Consider the following 19,511-nt stretch of genomic DNA (forward strand, 5'->3'; position numbering starts at 1 on the left):
AGATGGTGGGTGCCCTGTGCTGGATGTTTGAAGATGGCGGGTGCCCTGTGCTGGATGTGAAGATGGTGGGTGCCCTGTGCTGGATGTTTGAAGATGGTAGGTGCCCTGTGCTGGATGTTTGAAGATGGCGGGTGCCGTGGGCCGGTTGTTTGAAGATGGCGGGTGCCGTGGGCTGGATGTTTGAAGATGGTGGGTGCCGTGGGCCGGGTGTTTAAAGATGGTGGGTGTCCTGTGCTGGATGTTTGAAGATGGTGGGTGCCCTGTGCTGGATGTTTGAAGATAGTGGGTGCCCTGTGCTGGATGTTTGAAGATGGTGGGTGTCCTGTGTTGGATGTCTGAAGATGGTGGGTGTCCTGTGTTGGATGTCTGAAGATGGTGGGTGCCCTGTGCTGGAAGTTTGAAGATGGTGGGTGCCATGGGCTGGGTGTTTGAAGATGGTGGGTGCCCTGTGCTGGATGTTTGAAGATGGTGGGTGCCCTGTGTTGGATGTTTGAAGATGGCGGGTGCCCTGTGCTGGATGTTTGAAGATGGCGGTGCCCTGTGCTGGATGTTTGAAGATGGTGGGTGCCCTGTGCTGGAAGTTTGAAGATGGTGGGTGCCCTGTGCTGGATGTTTGAAGATGGCGGTGCCCTGTGCTGGATGTTTGAAGATGGCGGGTGCCGTGGGCCGGGTGTTTGAAGATGGCGGGTGCCGTGGGCTGGATGTTTGAAGATGGTGGGTGCCGTGGGCTGGATGTTTGAAGATGGTGGGTGCCCTGTGCTGGATGTTTGAAGATGGTGGGTGCCCTGTGCTGGATGTTTGAAGATGGTGGGTGCCCTGTGCTGGATGTTTGAAGATGGTGGGTGCCCTGTGCTGGAAGTTGGAAGATGGCGGGTGCCGTGGGCCGGGTGTTTGAAGATGGCGGGTGCCGTGGGCCGGGTGTTTGAAGATGGCGGGTGCTGTGGGCCAGATGTTTGAAGATGGTAGGTGCCCTGTGCTGGATGTTTGAAGATGGCGGGTGCCGTGGGCCGGGTGTTTGAAGATGGCGGGTGCCGTGGGCTGGATGTTTGAAGATGGTGGGTGCCCTGTGATGGATGTTTGAAGATGGAGGGTGCCCTGTGCTGGATGTTTGAAGATGGTGGGTGCCCTGTGATGGATGTTTGAAGATGGAGGGTGCCCTGTGCTGGATGTTTGAAGATGGTGGGTGCTGTGGGCCAGATGTTTGAAGATGGTGGGTGCCCTGTGCTGGAAGTTTGAAGATGGTGGGTGCCATGGGCTTGGTGTTTGAAGATGGTGGGTGCCCTGTGCTGGATGTTTGAAGATGGTGGGTGCCCTGTGTTGGATGTTTGAAGATGGCGGGTGCCCTGTGCTGGATGTTTGAAGATGGCGGTGCCCTGTGCTGGATGTTTGAAGATGGTGGGTGCCCTGTGCTGGAAGTTTGAAGATGGTGGGTGCCATGGGCTGGGTGTTTGAAGATGGCGGGTGCCCTGTGCTGGATGTTTGAAGATGGCGGGTGCCCTGTGCTGGATGTTTGAAGATGGTGGGTGCCCTGTGATGGATGTTTGAAGATGGCGGGTTTCCTGTGATGGATGTTTGAAGATGGGGGGGTGCCCTGTGCTGGATGTTTGAAGATGGGGGGTGCCCTGTGCTGGATGTCTGAAGATGGGGGGTGCCCTGTGCTGGATGTTTGAAGATGGCGGTGCCCTGTGCTGGATGTTTGAAGATGGTGGGTGCCCTGTGCTGGGTGTTTGAGGATGGTGGGTGTCCTGGGCCAGATGTTTGAAGTAGGGATGCACCGAATATTCGGCGGCCGAACATTATTCGGCCGAAAATAGAAAAAATGGCACTTTCGGTATTCGGCCGAATAAGTCAAAAGGCCGAATAATTTTGTGCCGAACAATAGGGCTGAACGATAGTCGATATGATATCGACTATTGTTCTGTAGCCGTAGGCGATATTCATATCGCCGAGGTCACGATATTTACAGGGGGAAGGGACTCGGAGGAGGACTCACAGACTTCCGTGAAGCCGGGACACTTCAGCGGTGAGCATACATACATTGCTCACTCGTGCACTGCAGCCCGCCCCACACATTCAGTGAGTCTTACTCTCCTCCCTAGTTTTTTCAATGGCACATTCAGGAAGCCAATCACGCCGTGATTAGCTGCACAGCGAACCAATCACGCGTGCCTGCACACCTGATTGGTTCCGCTGTGCCGCTACTCACGGCGTGATTGGCTTCCTGAATGTGCCATTGAAAAAACTACGGAGGAGAGTAAGACTCACTGAATGTGTGGGGTGGGCTGCAGTGCACGAGTGAGTAATGTATGTATGCGGCTGTGCTCCTTTCCAGGCTCCTACTAGTCCACCTCCAGGCTCCTACTACCACCACTATGAGAGACTGTCTGTCACTGTATAATCTGATCGAGTCCACACTGACACTGACTGACTGTCACTGAGTAATTGATGTTACCACATTAACCCTGACCTGCCCAGTGCCCTGTATCTGCAATTAAAATTTACAAGGCTGCCTGCATGCTTCCTGATTTCCATTCCCAGCATCCTTCCCAATCCCTACAGTGTCACTAACATTAACCCTATGGTACAAGGCTGCAGTGTGCACTGAATCCCATTCCCTACAGTAATATTTAGGGAGAGAGAGAGACATGAGAGGACAAGAGAGAGAGAGAGAGACATGAGAGGACAAGAGAGAGAGAGTGAGAGGACAAGAGAGAGAGACACACGAGAGGACAAAAAATTGGCAAAATAAATGGAAAAAATGCGAAACACCACTTTCGGTATTCGGCCTTCGGCCAAACATTTCATTATTATTCGGCTTCGGCCAAGAATTTCATTTCGGTGCATCCCAAGTTTGAAGATGGTGGGTGCCCTGTGCTGGATGTTTGAAGATGGTGGGTGCCCTGTGCTGGATGTTTGAAGATGGTGGGTGCCCTGTGTTGGATGTTTGAAGATGGTGGGTGCCCTGTGCTGGATGTTTGAAGATGGTGGGTGCCCTGTGTTGGATGTTTGAAGATGGTGGGTGCCCTGTGCTGGATATTTGAAGATGGTGGGTGTCCTGTGCTGGATGTTTGAAGATGGTGGGTGCCCTGTGTCGGATGTTTGAAGATGGTGGGTGCCCTGTGCTGGAAGTTGGAAGATGGCGGGTGCCGTGGGCCGGGTGTTTGAAGATGGTGGGTGCCGTGGGCCGGGTGTTTGAAGATGGTGGGTGCCCTTTGCTGGATGTTTGAAGATGGCGGTGCCCTGTGTTGGATGTTTAAAGATGGCGGGTGCCTTGTGTCGGGTGTTTGAAGATGGCAGGTGCCCTGTGCTGGATGTTTGAAGATGGTGAGTGTCATGGGCCAGATGTTTGAAGATGGGGGGTGCCCTGTGCTGGATGTTTGAAGATGGTGGGTGTCATGGGCCAGATTTTTGAAGATGGTGGGTGCCCTGTGTTGGATGTTTGAGGATGGTGGGTGTCATGGGCCTGATGTTTGAAGATGGTGGGTGCAATGGGCTGGGTGTTTGAAGATGGTGGGTGCCCTGTGTTGGATGTTTGAAGATGGCGGGTGCCCTGTGCTGGATGTTTGAAGATAGTGGGTGCCCTGTGTTGGATGTTTGAAGATGGTGGGTGCCCTGTGTTGGATGTTTGAAGATGGCGGGTGCCCTGTGCTGGATGTCTGAAGATGGTGGGTGCCCTGTGCTGGATGTTTGAAGATGGTGGGTGCCCTGTGTTGGATGTTTGAAGATGGCGGGTGCCCTGTGCTGGATGTTTGAAGATGGCGGTGCCCTGTGCTGGATGTTTGAAGATGGTGGGTGCCCTGTGCTGGATGTTTGAAGATGGTGGGTGCCCTGTGCTGGATGTTTGAAGATGGTGGGTGCCCTGTGCTGGATGTTTGAAGATGGTGGGTGCCCTGTGCTGGATGTCTGAAGATGGTGGGTGCCCTGTGCTGGATGTTTGAAGATGGCGGTGCCCTGTGCTGGATGTTTGAAGATGGTGGGTGCCCTGTGCTGGGTGTTTGAGGATGGTGGGTGTCCTGTGCTGGGTGTTTGAGGATGGTGGGTGTCCTGTGCTGGGTGTTTGAGGATGGTGGGTGCCCTGTGCTGGATGTTTGAAGATGGTGGGTGCCCTGTGCTGGATGTTTGAAGATGGTGGGTGCCCTGTGCTGGAAGTTGGAAGATGGCGGGTGCAATTGGCTGGGTGTTTGAAGATGGTGGGTGTCATGGGCCAGGAAGATGGTGGGTGTCATGGGCCAGGAAGATAGTGGGTGTCATGGGCCAGGAAGATGGTGGGTGTCATGGGCCAGGAAGATGGTGGGTGTCATGGGCCAGGAAGATGGTGGGTGTCATGGGCCAGGAAGATGGTGGGTGTCCTGGGCCAGATGTTTGAAGATGGTGGGTGCCCTGGGCCAGATGTTTGAAGATGGTGGGTGCCCTGTGCTGGATGTTTGAAGATGGTGGGTGCCCTGTGCTGGATGTTTGAAGATGGTGGGTGCCCTGTGCTGGATATTTGAAGATGGTGGGTGCCCTGTGTTGGATGTTTGAAGATGGTGGGTGCCCTGTGCTGGATGTTTGAAGATGGCGGGTGCCCTGTGCTGGATGTTTGAAGATGGTGGGTGCCCTGTGCTGGATGTTTGAAGATGGTGGGTGCCCTGTGTCGGATGTTTGAAGATGGTGGGTGCCCTGTGCTGGAAGTTGGAAGATGGCGGGTGCCGTGGGCCGGGTGTTTGAAGATGGCGGGTGCCGTGGGCTGGATGTTTGAAGATGGTGGGTGCCGTGGGCCGGGTGTTTGAAGATGGTGGGTGCCCTTTGCTGGATGTTTGAAGATGGCGGTGCCCTGTGTTGGATGTTTAAAGATGGCGGGTGCCTTGTGTCGGGTGTTTGAAGATGGCAGGTGCCCTGTGCTGGATGTTTGAAGATGGTGGGTGTCATGGGCCAGATGTTTGAAGATGGTGGGTGCCCTGTGTTGGATGTTTGAGGATGGTGGGTGTCATGGGCCTGATGTTTGAAGATGGTGGGTGCAATGGGCTGGGTGTTTGAAGATGGTGGGTGTCATGGGCCAGGAAGATGGTGGGTGTCATGGGCCAGGAAGATGGTGGGTGTCATGGGCCAGATGTTTGAAGATGGTGGGTGCCCTGTGTTGGATGTTTGAAGATGGCGGGCGTCCTGTGCTGGATGTTTGAAGATGGTGGGTGTCATGGGCCAGGTGTTTGAAGATGGTGGGTGCCATTGGCCGGGTGTTTGAAGATGGTGGGTGTCTCTCCTCTGCAGGTTGCTGACTAGACAGAAGATTGGTACTCAGCAGGACGCCGTACGGGTGAGAAGTCTGTGTGATTTGTGCCCCGACTCCCTCACTTACCGCCTCTGTGTCTATTCCTTTGTTGTGCTTTGTGCCCCATTACCCATACCCCCCCCCCCCCAATGTCCCTGGCTTCACTACCCCCCTCCCCCCCATATCCCCTCCCCCTCAATTCCCCTCCCCCTCAATTCCCCCTACCACCCATCCCTGGTCCTTTGCCCCCACGTCCCTTGCCATCCCCTTCCCCCATATCTTTGGCTTTCCTTCCCCACCTATGGTTTTTCCTGTGTTGGTCTCAGACATCTTATACAGCCCTCATAGACTCCATGTTTCTTCAGGTTATGGACATGTTGCACTCCTTGGGTCCCAGCACTGTGGTCATAACGAGCTCGGAGCTTCCAGCATCCCGTGGACCGGATTATCTCATCACACTGGGAAGCCAGAAACGGGGTAAGGTGCCCAGTCATGCTGAATGTAGAGGATTCTGGCATAGTACCCAGGAGGCCTCATTTCCACACAGGGCAAACCAGCATAGAGGTGGATGTAGAGACATGGAAACCCGCTCAAAATTGGGGGGCCCTCCCATGAGCGAGGGGGGTGTGGGGGCCCTCCCGTGAGTAAGGGCATGGCATGTCCCTTGCCCTTCACAAGTGAGAACTTGGCACCAACGTGAATGACAGCATGGCACCCCCTCCCGGTGAGATCCACACCCACTAAAGTCTTCTATCCTGCCGAGGGCCAGTGCCGGGTGGAATGGGTTGGAAGTGGCTTCTTAGTCTGAGATACATTGTTACATTGTATTTATAGAACAGTTTATTGTCCCCTTATAGACCAGTATGGCGCCCCCCCCCCCCGTCAGAGTGTATACAGAGCAGCTGCCGTATACTGATACCCCTGACAGGTGGAGGAACACAGAGGGGGCCCTGTAACATGGGGTCCATGTCCTGAGAATGCGATGGTCAGTGGTGGTGCCAATACTAGTCTGCGGTGTAGCCAGGTCTCTGAACTGCAAGCATCTCCAGTCCCCAAACCCCCCCCCCCCCTTATCTCGCTGAGATATCTCCGGGCTCCTGAAGAAGATCTGTACATCTGATGACGATGGAGTGGTTTGGAGATGTTAGCAGCTCAGTTGCCTGTCTGTGGTCTTATTACAATGTTCCCGGCCATGGCGGTTGGGTCCTCTCGGGATGTGGGCGTTTCATATCTCCTTCTCTAGGGGACCCTCACTCTCTTCTTTTTCTTGCAGTTGGTGAGGATGGACAGACGCATTCGCTGAGGATCTGCCTGGAGATACCTCGGGTGGACGCCGTCTTTGTGGGCACCGGGGATCTTTTCGCCGCCATGCTTCTGGCCTGGACACATCATCACCCCAACAACTTCAAGGTAACGTCCATTGTCCTGTTCTGTGTGGGGTCTCAGCCGTCACCTGCGCTGGGCTCCTGTGTGGGGTCTCAGCCGTCACCTGCGCTGGGCTCCTGTGTGGGGTCTCAGCCGTCACCTGCGCTGGGCTCCTGTGTGGGGTCTCAGCCGTCACCTGCGCTGGGCTCCTGTGTGGGGTCTCTGCCATCACCTGCGCTGGGCTCCTGTGCGGGGTGTCAGCCGTCACCTGCGCTGGGCTCCTGTGTGGGGTGTCTCAGCCATCACCTGCGCTGGGCTCCTGTGTGGGGTCTCAGCCGTCACCTGCGCTGGGCTCCTGTGTGGGGTCTCAGCCGTCACCTGCGCTGGGCTCCTGTGTGGGGTCTCAGCCGTCACCTGCGCTGGGCTCCTGTGTGGGGTCTCAGCCGTCACCTGCGCTGGGCTCCTGTGTGGGGTCTCAGCCGTCACCTGCGCTGGGCTCCTGTGTGGGGTCTCAGCCGTCACCTGCGCTGGGCTCCTGTGTGGGGTCTCAGCCGTCACCTGCGCTGGGCTCCTGTGTGGGGTCTCAGCCGTCACCTGCGCTGGGCTCCTTTGTGGGGTCTCAGCCGTCACCTGCGCTGGGTTCCTTTGTGGGGTCTCAGCCGTCACCTGCGCTGGGCTCCTGTGTGGGGTCTCAGCCGTCACCTGCGCTGGGCTCCTGTGTGGGGTCTCAGCCGTCACCTGCGCTGGGCTCCTGTGTGGGGTGTCAGCCGTCACCTGCGCTGGGCTCCTGTGTGGGGTCTCAGCCGTCACCTGCGCTGGGCTCCTGTGCGGGGTGTCAGCCGTCACCTGCATTGGAATCCTGTGTGGGGTCTCCGCCATCACCTGCGTTGTCTCAGGATTCTGTGTAGGTGAGTTGCTTAGCAGTGAAGAGACGTGCGGGTGGATGGCTGAGTAATGCGGGGGAGGGGGTGAATCGCACACAATGCGGCTCTCTGTGGGGGGATCCCGGCTTCTCAGGGGGACAGCTGAGTAATGCGGGGGAGGGGGTGAATCGCACACAATGCAGCTCTCTGTGGGGGGATCCCGGCTTCTCAGGGGGACAGCTGAGTAATGCGGGGAGGGGGTGAATCGCACACAATGCAGCTCTCTGTGGGGGTATCCCGGCTTTTCGAGTGGATGGCTGAGTAATTCGGGGGAGGGGGTGAATCGCACACAATTCGGCTCTCTGTGGGGGGATCCCGGCTTCTCGGGTGGACGGCTGAGTAATGCGGGGAAGGGGGTGAATCACACACAATGCGGCTCTCTGGGGGGATCCCGGCTTCTCAGGTGGACAGCTGAGTAATGCGGGGAGGGGGTGAATCGCACACAATGCAGCTCTCTGTGGGGGTATCCCGGCTTTTCGGGTGGATGGCTGAGTAATTCGGGGGAGGGGGTGAATCGCACACAATTCGGCTCTCTGTGGGGGGATCCCGGCTTCTCGGGTGGACGGCTGAGTAATGCGGGGAAGTGGGTGAATCGCACACAATGCGGCTCTCTGGGGGGGGGGATCCCGGCTTCTCGGGTGGACGGCTGAGTAATGCGGGGAAGGGGGTGAATCGCACACAATGCGGCTCTCTGGGGGGGATCCAGGCTTCTCAGGTGGACGGCTGAGTAATGCAGGGGAGGGGGGGTGAATCGCACACAATGCAGCTCTCTGTTGGGGGATTCCGGCTTTGTCTTGCGGGGATTCAGAAACAAAGAATAATTTTCTCACTTTAGAAACGTCCTCGTGTGTGAGCGGAGTGCCGCCACCCATATCCCAGTATGGACTCTCCTCATTGGACTGACCCCACATTGTGCTGTAATAGAGATCCCACCCAATCCCGGTGTGACCCGCTCTGAGGTTCTGTATAAAGTAGCACCTTCCAGAACTCCTTCATCCATTTCCATCTGTGTGGAGCTTTGTCCCACCAATGATAGACCAGAAGACCAGCCCAGCACATTATAGTCTTGTAACGGAACCGCGACCCACACTGTGTTTGTGGGTTTCTGTCAGTATACGGCTTCCTTCAGTCTGGACATATAAAGATTCCAGCTGCCGTACATATAAAACTAGCCTGAACTTAGCTTGTATGGATCTGAAAACATCAACCCCTTTATTTTTATTTTTTTTTTCCAAAAAGTTTATTGAAGAAACATGGTACAACAATAGCAAAACATTACAGTGTGAGCATTGTAATAAGTACAGTAGGTATTGTTCATGTAAATACATGTAGTAACACTTGAAACATATCAAAAGGTAATAATAAAATTGCAGATTACAGCTTCCAAACTAAGATAGAGTAAAGATGGGGGGGTAGAGGGGAACAAAGTTACTCCCTTGTGACCAGCACAAGGGGGGGGGGGAGGGGGGGGAAGGGGAGGATCAAAATCTGACATTCCTAAAGCTGGATATTTCAAATGATGAGACACTGATAAGGGTAAGCAGTCAGTGTATGTTATTACAGTATCCAATTAATAGAAGAATAATCAATGCAGAGATACCTCAATCAATTTTTGAAAATCAGGAGAATTACGAAAAGAGATCCAATCTTTCCAGATATTCGAATAGCGGGTAGGATTATCCTGGGCGGTGGCAATCAATTCCTCCATTTCGGAAATTCGCTCGATTTGGAGCAACCAATTTTGCAAAGAGGGGATTTTAGAGGTACCCCAAAGTCTTGGGATACACATCTTTGCTGCATTAATCATTATCATGGGTAATGATCTAAAGTATTTAGGTGGCGGAGTAGCAAAATGATGCAGGAGGAAATGAGCTGGTAGCAGATCTATTGATTGCTTCGTAATTTTTTCAATGTGTTGACTGACCACGTTCCAGAATGATCAACCCCTTTATTGAACAAGAAACAGACTTTTATACACTTGAGAAGTATGTCAGTCACTACATGAACAATGAGCCGAATATTTACCCAAAACATCACACAATGGTGAGATAACGAGGTACAGCTGACTCATGGCTAATCCCATCTAGACAAGGTTATCATTCACATGCTAATTAACTCAGCGCACTTACACCAGCCTGGAAGACCAGACTGCCAGCAACAAGGCTAAAACACAATACAAAATTACACATTTATTAGCAGTGTAAACACAGAGTAAATCAGCATAATTACGAGGTGTGGAAGACCGGTGATTGGGCTGATGGTAACATCTGCTAGGAGTCTGACTGTGTGAAGCCTTATTGGCAATAAGCAGCTAGGCCCAGAGTCCCGGAGTCTTCATATATTCTCTGAGATATATTGTTGATAATTATTACTCTCCCATGTGAGTAATCCAAACCATATTCTGTGTCCATAAAGTCCATCATTTCCTTGGTCACCCTGAGCCCCTAATAGACACAGGGAACTTACACATAAGAGGAGCCTAGGGGGCTGAGACAGAGATTTCCCAACCTCCTCTAAGGTAAGTTGGGTTCCACAGGCCCCCCAACCAAAGTGACTCCCGCCACAAGTCTCTACACCTGTCCTCCTATCACAGAATATGGGGGTGGTAGACCTGTGTAGTAGATCTGTGTTCTCTATGTCCATCCTCCTATCCCATAATCCTGGGGGTGGTAGACCTTTATAGACCAGAATACCAGCCCAGCACATTATAGTCTCTACACCTGTTCTATCACAGAATATGGGGGTGGTAGACCTGTACAGACTGTTACCTTTGGCTGTGATATATAGACCAGAATACAAGCCCAGCACATTACACTCTCTACACCTGTCTTCTCCCATTCCAGAATCCTGGGGTGGTAGACCTGAACTCTTCCCTACTGCTAAAATGTGTAAAGCAGAATACAAGCCCAGCACATAATAGTCTCTATAGCCATCCTCATATCCCAGAATCCCGTGGTGTTCTCTATGGTTGGGTGAATGGTGGACCTGCACATGGTGCTCTCTATGGTTGGGTGAATGGTGGACCTGCACATGGTGCTCTCTATGGTTGGGTGAATGGTGGACCTGCACATGGTGCTCTCTATGGTTGGGTGAATGGTGGACCTGCACATGGTGCTCTCTATGGTTGGGTGAATGGTGGACCTGCACATGGTGCTCTCTATGGTTGGGTGAATGGTGTAGAACCAATTGTATGTCTGATATATTGCAATCACACGGCCTGAGTATTATGTAATTAATGTATTTGGTTGCAGTTGGCGTGTGAGAAGACGGTTTCAGCCATGCACCACGTCCTGCAGAGGACCATCAACAGCGCTCGTGGTGAGTCTGTTCGGTGGGAGAGGCTGTAGCTGAGATGGGTGGGGCATAGTCTTACAAACAATTTTTTTCCAGGTGAATGCTTTTATTTCTAGGGAATTATTACTTTGGGCCTCCCACTCTTCTCTATCTCCTGCAGATCCCCTGTTAGGTCTTCCTGTCATACTGCAAGGGGTTTTTCTGATAACTCTGTGAGCCTCCATTGGGGGGCAGGGTAGAGTGTGCCTCCATTGGGGGCCAGGGTATGGTAGGCCTCCATTGGGGGCCAGGGTAGAGTGGGTCTCCATCGGGGGGGGGCCAGGGTAGAGTGGGTCTCCATCGGGGGGGGGCCAGGGTAGAGTGGGTCTCCATCGGGGGGGGGCCAGGGTAGAGTGGGTCTCCATCGGGGGGGGGCCAGGGTAGAGTGGGTCTCCATCGGGGGGCAGCAGGACAGAGCGGGCCTCCATCGGGGGGCAGCAGGACAGAGCGGGCCTCCATCGGGGGGCAGCAGGACAGAGCGGGCCTCCATCGGGGGGCAGCAGGGCAGAGTGGGCCTCGATCTGGGGGGCAGCAGGGCAGAGCGGGCCCCGATCTGGGGTAGACAGTCATGCAGTGTATAGAAGGTAGTGATGGAGGCATCAGATCTGTCCATGTATAAGAGTTGTCGTCTTTCATCCTCCGGGAAATACACGTGACCTTTTGGATCGTTTTTATTTATGCCTGAGTGGGAGGAGCTTTCTTCTTGTAATCTGATTGGTTTTTCTCTTCGCAGCTCTCGCCGGCCCTGGTGTCCGACCTTCCTATGCCCAGCTGGAACTCCGGATGGTGCAGAGCAAAAAGGACATTGAGAACCCGGAGCTTGTGGTCACCGCCACTGTACTATAAAAATCTTAGGATGGAAAAACTTTGGGACCAACAGAGAGACTTCACACCCAACCCACTGAGTGACCCCCGGGGCTCCGCTACTGAAAATATCACCCTTCGGGAACAGAGAGGGACCTCCTCCCCCACAGCTGGATCTGACGTTTTTGAGCTCAGGGGGGCCTTCTCCAGGTTTATAAGGGGCTTCCAGTCCTGTGTGCCATACACTCACCAGCAACCAGAGCGGGCGGGGGGGGGGGGGGGGGGGGGATCACTATATCACTAGAATGGGGTGATCCCTGGGCTGGCTGGCGGGCACTCGGGGACAAACCTGTGTGGTGCGGGAGTTCACCATCCCCCGGAACAAGCTCTGTTGGTTTTAGCTGCACATAATAAAGAGTTTATCATAGAGATCACTATTTTGGACATTGACCAAGAATTGATGAGGGTGTCATGAGGCCGGACTCTTCTGTGACTCGTCCGTCCGTCCGTCTGTTTGGGGTTGCCTGCCGTCTCGTTCTTCGTCTTGTGTTACAGCATTTGTGACTTCAGCCATTTAAAGTCCTGGACTAGTCTGGGCGGTCAACTCTCTGCAGATCCTCCATCTTCATTTGTAGCTTTATTCAGGGAAAATAATTCTTCTCCGCAGCGGTACAGCCACAGTCTCCCCTCCTGCACTTTATTCCACCGCCCTCAAATCCTCAATATTTTCTTACAGTAAAGCACAAAGTCATCTGTAAATCTTGTCAGTGCCAAAGACTCGCCTGTACCGCGCAGTGTGCCCGCCACCTTATCTGGTGTGTCCTCATACCTCTTCCCTGACTATACTGTAATGCATGTGAACCCCCCCCTCCTGTACTATCACCCTCTTCATCATTCTGCTATGTAGAAGTTCTCTGTATTTTACTCCACACTTATCCGGCTCAAGGCAGAGGGGATGAATCCCATAGTTGAGCCCCGTAAAGAGCAGGTAGTTGGCACATAAACTCTCTTCATGCCATCACCCTACCCTGGGCAAAAAGGAGTACCAGAGAACTCCTTGCCTGTCAGCATTGGGCATCGGTGCTTTGGCAGGAGTACCTCCTTTTTGGGGAATCCATCCCTAATGCGGAAGGGCATGTGGGCTGGTATCATCATGCCAGGGGGCCTGTAGACTTGCTGACCCCTTGCCCTCTACATACAATCTACATCACCTACAACCTAAACAGTACATTGGCCTCCTCAGCCACCCCGCACCTCTTCATAGATGTACGTCACCTTCAACCTACAGAAGATATTGGCCTCCACCACCCCTCACCTCTCCGTAGATATACCTACAGAAGACATTGGCCTCCTCCACCACCCCACACCTCTCCTTACATTATATGTCATCTTCAACTAAAAAAATACATGATCCTCCTCCACCATTTCATGCCTGTCCATACAATATATGTCACCTTCCACCTACAGAGAACATTGATGTTCTACACCTCTCCGTACAATATGTCACTTAGAGAAGACATTGGCCTCCTCCACCTCACACCTCTTTGTACAATTTATGTCACCTTCCACCGACAGATGACATTGACCTCCTCCACCACCCCGCACAATATGTGTCGCCTACAGAAGACGTTGGCTCCTCCACCACCCCACACCTCTCCATACAATATACATCACCTTCCATCTACAGCAGACATTGGCCCCCTCCACCACCCCTCACCTCTTCATACAATCTACGTCACCTTCCATCTACAGAAGAGATTGGCCTCCTCCACTACCCCACACCTCTCCATACAATATATGTCACCTACCATCTACAGCAGACATTGAACGTCTCCACCACCCCACCCAATATATGTCACCTACAGAAGACGTTGGCTCCACCACCACCCCTCACCTCTTCATACAATATACGTCACCTTCCATCTACAGAAGACCTTGGCCTCCTCCACCACCCTACACCTCTTCATACAATATACGTCACCTTCCATCTCCGGAAGACATTGTCCTCCTCCACCACCCTACACCTCTTCATACAATATACGTCACCTTCCATCTCCGGAAGACATTGTCGTCCTCCACCACCCTACACCTCTTCATACAATATACGTCACCTTCCATCTCCGGAAGACATTGTCCTCCTCCACCACCCCTCACCTCTTCATACAATATACGTCACCTTCCATCTTCAGAAGACATTGTCCTCCTCCACCACCCCTCACCTCTTTATACAATATACGTCACCTTCCATCTCCGGAAGACATTGTCCTCCTCCACCACCCCTCACCTCTTCATACAATATACGTCACCTTCCATCTACAGAAGACCTTGGCCTCCTCCACCACCCTACACCACTTCATACAATATACGTCACCTTCCATCCCTGGAAGACATTGTCCTCCTCCACCACCCCTCACCTCTTCATACAATATATGTCACCTTCCATCTTCAGAAGACCTTGTCCTCCTCCACCACCCTACACCTCTTCATACAATATACGTCACCTTCCATCTCCGGAAGACATTGTCCTCCTCCACCACCCCTCACCTCTTTATACAATATATGTCACCTACCACCTACAGAAGACATTGTCCTCCTCCACCACCCCTCACCTCTTCATACAATATACGTCACCTACCATCTACAGAAGAGAATGGCCTCCACTACCCCGCACCCCTTCATACAATATACGTCACCTACCATCTACAGAAGAGATTGGCCTCCACTACCCCGCACCCCTTCATACAATATATGTCACCTTCCATCTTCAGAAGACATTGGCCTCTATCATCCCACACCTCTCTATACAATATACATCACTTTCCATCTACATAAGACATTAGCCTCCTCCACCACCACACCCCTTCGTACAATATATGTCACCTTTCATCTACAGAAGACTTTGGCCTCCTCCACCACCACACCCCTTCGTACAATATATGTCACCTTTCATCTACAGAAGACTTTGGCCTCCTCCACCACCACACACCTCTCTATACAATATATCTCACCTTCTATCTACAGAAGACATTGGCCTCCTCCTCTACCCCACACCCTTTGTACAATATATGTCACTTTCCATCTACAGGGGACCTTGGTTTCTTCCACTACCCCACACCAGATGACATTGACCTCCTACAGCCCCCATAAAAATATGACATATCGAAGGCATTCGCCTCCTCCACCACCTCCCACTTCTCCTAATGTGTCTGCAATGTGCCTTTAACTTGATCCTCGTCCCAAGCTGCCTCTTCCTCCCTTCAGTCTGGTGATATCTATTGAGATTTGTCTACGTCTAGTAGAGTGAACTGTGCTTACGAGTGTTTTGTCCTTCCTTCAATGTCCGAGCACTTCTGTTTACTTGATAATTGTCCGGCGTACAACCTGTCACTGACTTGGATCAATAAATGGGCCCCATGGGCATAAATGAGCCAGCAGCTGACTCCTCTTCCTTTCTTCTGATCATGTATGACCCGATGGGAGACAGTCAGACCACACATACAGAGTCTGGAGGAGATTCCCTGGTACAGTCTGCAGGTGGACTTCCTATAAGATCCTCATTGTGTAATATTCATTATCTGGTGTTATGTCTGGAAAGAAAGCCCTTATAGGGAACCTAAAATAGTAAAAATGTCCAGTTCAGCGGGAGAAAAAGTCCTTCAACCTTCACTGTGGTCCAAGTTGTAACAACCAGGGCTTTTTTTCTCAGAGAATAGGTGCAGGAACTCCCCCCTTGCCTCCGCCCCTACCCACCTCCGAGCACCGGTTCTTGGTTCCACCCATTACCCACCTCCCAAGACCACCCCTTTTAGATAATACAGTAACATTTGTGGTACTAACTCATTTGTATTGAGCTTGTTAATTATAACCAGAAAAGCAGTAGAATAGATCCCCTGCAGCCAGCAACAATGGACCACTCACAACAAAACACCCCCCTCCCTAGCAGCAACAACAGATCTCCTCGCAGCCAGCATCAGCAGACCCTCTGGAAGAATAGATCCCCCCAGCAACAATGGACCACCTACAAGAAAATACCACCCCCTTCCTCAGCAACAATAGACCTCTTCCTCAACAGTAGATCCCTCCCAGAGACGACTGACCCCCCCAGCAACATAAGACCCACCCTTAGCAACAATAGATCCCCTGCAAGCAACAACAGACCCCCCTGCAATAATAGATTCCCTCCAGTGACATTAGATCCCCAGCATCAGCAGACCCTGCAGCACACCTCCAGCACCCCTTGCCATTACATACATTCAGTCCTGGAGGTGCCAGAACTGCGTTCCCCCACGTTCCCGCTGAAAAAAAGCCCTGGTAACAACAATTTACCTCAATACCTCAATCAAAAGGAAACCTAATAACTACCATCGACCTTTCAGAGGCACTATGATCCCCGTCCTCAAAGTGACAGATGATGGGGGAACCCCTCGGGGAGTTTCAGGTTTCCTTTTGTTTAAGGTAAGTTGTTAATAAGGACCTCAGTGAAGATTTGAGGACTTTTACCCCTGGGGTGCCGGCTCTTTAGGATTTTCATGGTCTATCTGTGGGATTGCATCCACAGGTGATGTCCTAGGCCATACACTCGTCTGTCTATAGCAAAAGTATTGAATTAAAATCCAGGAGGTCCAGTCAGTAAAACTTTATTCCTGCACAGGTCCGAATAGCATGTTTGATTACTAATCGCTCCTCCGCGCAGCGGCAAACGCAGGGTGTTTTCCTGGGTGCCAAACTGTATGTTGCTGCAGCACCATGCGGCTCAGCGAGGCACAACTTCAAATAGGGAAATTGTACAAGGCAGGTTACAAGGATGAATACGTGTCCCCAGATCCTTCATCCACAGCACAATCCTATTAATACATCACTATTGCAAGCCCCCCTCCCCCCATTTATATGCTCTTTCTCCCCTCCCCCCCCCCCTCACATCCCTGTTCTCAGTCCCCTTTATATCATCCTTCTCCTTCACATTCCTGTCCAGTCCCCGCCAAGCAACCAAGAACTGCACCTCCCGATGCCGGTAGCAACCTGTGAGGATGTCTGTGGTGGGGGACGGCTGAGGGGGAGAGCCGGCTCCTGATTGGCGGGCTGGGTGTCCCGCTGGCTCGGTCCGGACTTTGCCTGCGGTCCGCCATTTCGTGATGTCCGGTCTATAGGATCACATCTACAGATGATGTTCTACGCCAGTGGTTCTCAATTCCGGTCCTCGGGACCCACTAACAGGCCAGATTTTAAGTATTACCTTGGGGGATGCAGACTAGAATACTGCAATCACTGAGCAGCAAATGAGATCACCTGTGATGTAATTTAGTTATCTTGCAAACCTGGCCTGTTGGTGGGTCCCGAGGACCGGAATTGAGAACCACTGTTCTACGCCATGGGTGTTCAACCTTTTGGCTTCTCTGGGCCACATTGGGTGTAGAGAATTTTTCTCAGGCCGCATATAAAATATATACTATAGTTAAGGTATATAAGTAATAAAACGCCGCTGCGCCCTTCCTGTGCTGCCGTGCCCCCCCCCCCCCAGCACCAATTTAACACAACTAGTGGAGGATCCCTTCCGAGGCAGCCTCTGCCTACAGTTAGTTGGAAGCCACTGTGGCGGTGCCCCCGATCCGACTTCCTTCATCCCCAGCAAAAAAAAAATTGTCAGGGGTCAGTGGGCCGCATTGCGTGCGGTTCCGGGCCGCAGGTTGGACATGCCTGCTCTACACCACCGTTCTCCAAACTGTAGATCTGATTCTATATCGAGACAAGTGTACGGCCGAGAACAGGGGTCCCCAAACAAAGGGCCACTTTACTGTCTCTTAGACTTTAGCAGGGCCAGACTGTGGCCAGTGGGAGTAGAAAATGCTTCAGCATCAATGGGAGTAAGCAGTGCCCCATCATTGGTGTCAGTGGGAGGAATAGTGCCCCATCATTGGTGTCAGTGGGAGGAATAGTGCCCCATCATTGGTGTCAGTGGGAGGAATAGTGCCCCATCATTGGTGTCAGTGGGAGGAATAGTGCCCCATCATTGGTGTCAGTGGGAGGAATAGTGCCCCATCATTGGTGTCAGTGGGAGGAAGAGTGCCCCATCATTGGTGTCAGTGGGAGGAATAGTGTCCCATCATTGGTGTCAGTGGGAGGAATAGTGTCCCATCATTGGTGTCAGTGGGAGGAATAGTGCCCCATCATTGGTGTCAGTGGGAGGAATAGTGCCCCATCATTGGTGTCAGTGGGAGGAATAGTGCCCCATCATTGGTGTCAGTGGGAGGAATAGTGTCCCATCATTGGTGTCAGTGGGAGGAATAGTGTCCCATCATTGGTGTCAGTGGGAGTAATAGTGCCCCATCATTGGTGTCAGTGGGTGGAATAGTGCCCCATCATTGGTGTCAGTGGGTGGAATAGTGTCCCATCATTGGTGTCAGTGGGAGGAATAGTGCCCCATCATTGGTGTCAGTGGGAGGAATAGTGTCCCATCATTGGTGTCAGTGGGAGGAATAGTGCCCCATCATTGGTGTCAGTGGGAGGAATAGTGTCCCATCATTGGTGTCAGTGGGAGGAATAGTGCCCCATCATTGGTGTCAGTGGGAGGAATAGTGTCCCATCATTGGTGTCAGTGGGAGGAATAGTGTCCCATCATTGGTGTCAGTGGGAGTAATAGTGCCCCATCATTGGTGTCAGTGGGTGGAATAGTGTCCCATCATTGGTGTCAGTGGGAGGAATAGTGCCCCATCATCGGTGTCAGTGGGAGGAATAGTGTCCCATCATTGGTGTCAGTGGGAGGAATAGTGTCCCATCATTGGTATCAGTGGGAGGAATAGTGCCCCATCATTGGTGTCAGTGGGAGGAATAGTGCCCCATCATTGGTGTCAGTGGGGGGAATAGTGCCCCATCATTGGTGTCAGTGGGAGGAATAGTGCCCCATCATTGGTGTCAATGGGAGGAATAGTGTCCCATCATTGGTGTCAGTGGGAGTAATAGTGTCCCATCATTGGTATCAGTGGGAGTAATAGTGTCCCATCATTGGTGTCAGTGGGAGGAATAGTGTCCCATCATTGGTGTCAGTGGGAGGAATAGTGCCCCATCATTGGTGTCAGTGGGAGGAATAGTGCCCCATCATTGGTGTCAGTGGGAGTAATAGTGTCCCATCATTGGTGTCAGTGGGAGTAATAGTGCCCCATCATTGGTGTCAGTGTGTGGAATAGTGCCCCATCATTGGTGTCAGTGGGAGGAATAGTGCCCCATCATTGGTGTCAGTGGGAGGAATAGTGTCCCATCATTGGTGTCAGTGGGAGGAATAGTGCCCCATAATTGGTGTCAGTGGGAGGAATAGTGTCCCATCATTGGTGTCAGTGGGAGGAATAGTGCCCCATCATTGGTGTCAGTGGGAGGAATAGTGTCCCATCATTGGTGTCAGTGGGAGGAATAGTGTCCCATCATTGGTGTCAGTGGGAGGAATAGTGCCCCATCATTGGTATCAGTGGGAGGAATAGTGTCTCATCATTGGTGTCAGTGGGAGGAATAGTGTCCCATCATTGGTATCAGTGGGAGGAATAGTGCCCCATCATTGGTGTCAGTGGGAGGAATAGTGCCCCATCATTGGTGTCAGTGGGGGGAATAGTGCCCCATCATTGGTGTCAGTGGGAGGAATAGTGCCCCATCATTGGTGTCAATGGGAGGAATAGTGTCCCATCATTGGTATCAGTGCGAGTAATAGTGTCCCATCATTGGTGTCAGTGGGAGGAATAGTGCCCCATCATTGGTGTCAGTGGGAGGAATAGTGCCCCATCATTGGTGACAGTGGGAGGAATAGTGCCCCATCATTGGTGTCAATGGGAGGAATAGTGTCCCATCATTGGTGT

At 52.4% G+C, this 19,511-nt stretch overlaps 1 protein-coding gene, 1 long non-coding RNA gene and 1 pseudogene across 3 annotated transcripts in view; 2 read left to right on the plus strand and 1 right to left on the minus strand.

The window, feature by feature from the left end:
• The window catches only part of PDXK (pyridoxal kinase), a 46,680-nt gene extending 34,139 nt beyond the window's left edge, over window positions 1-12,541 (plus strand). Inside the window, exons 7-11 of the mRNA XM_082245827.1 lie at window positions 5,248-5,293; window positions 5,614-5,725; window positions 6,522-6,658; window positions 10,788-10,854; window positions 11,603-12,541. Of these exons, the coding sequence (XP_082101953.1) occupies window positions 5,248-5,293; window positions 5,614-5,725; window positions 6,522-6,658; window positions 10,788-10,854; window positions 11,603-11,715 (475 nt within the window). The 3' untranslated portion in view covers window positions 11,716-12,541. The remainder of the gene's footprint in view (window positions 1-5,247; window positions 5,294-5,613; window positions 5,726-6,521; window positions 6,659-10,787; window positions 10,855-11,602) is intronic.
• A 157-nt stretch (window positions 12,542-12,698) lies between these two features.
• LOC309546253 lies at window positions 12,699-14,778 on the minus strand. The gene is made up of 3 exons (XR_014224930.1): window positions 14,682-14,778; window positions 13,005-13,062; window positions 12,699-12,955 (listed from the first exon to the last, which is right to left on the minus strand). It is a non-coding gene; the product is annotated as an uncharacterized lncRNA (long non-coding RNA).
• LOC309545391 lies at window positions 13,174-14,458 on the plus strand (annotated as a pseudogene). Its single transcript has 3 exons — window positions 13,174-13,195; window positions 13,249-13,494; window positions 13,539-14,458. The product of its transcript is annotated as an uncharacterized misc_RNA (transcript).
• Window positions 14,779-19,511: the final 4,733 nt, after the last annotated feature.

This window comes from Pelophylax lessonae (assembly GCF_965119305.1).
Source record: "Pelophylax lessonae genome assembly, chromosome: 2".
NCBI lineage: Eukaryota > Metazoa > Chordata > Amphibia > Anura > Ranidae > Pelophylax > Pelophylax lessonae.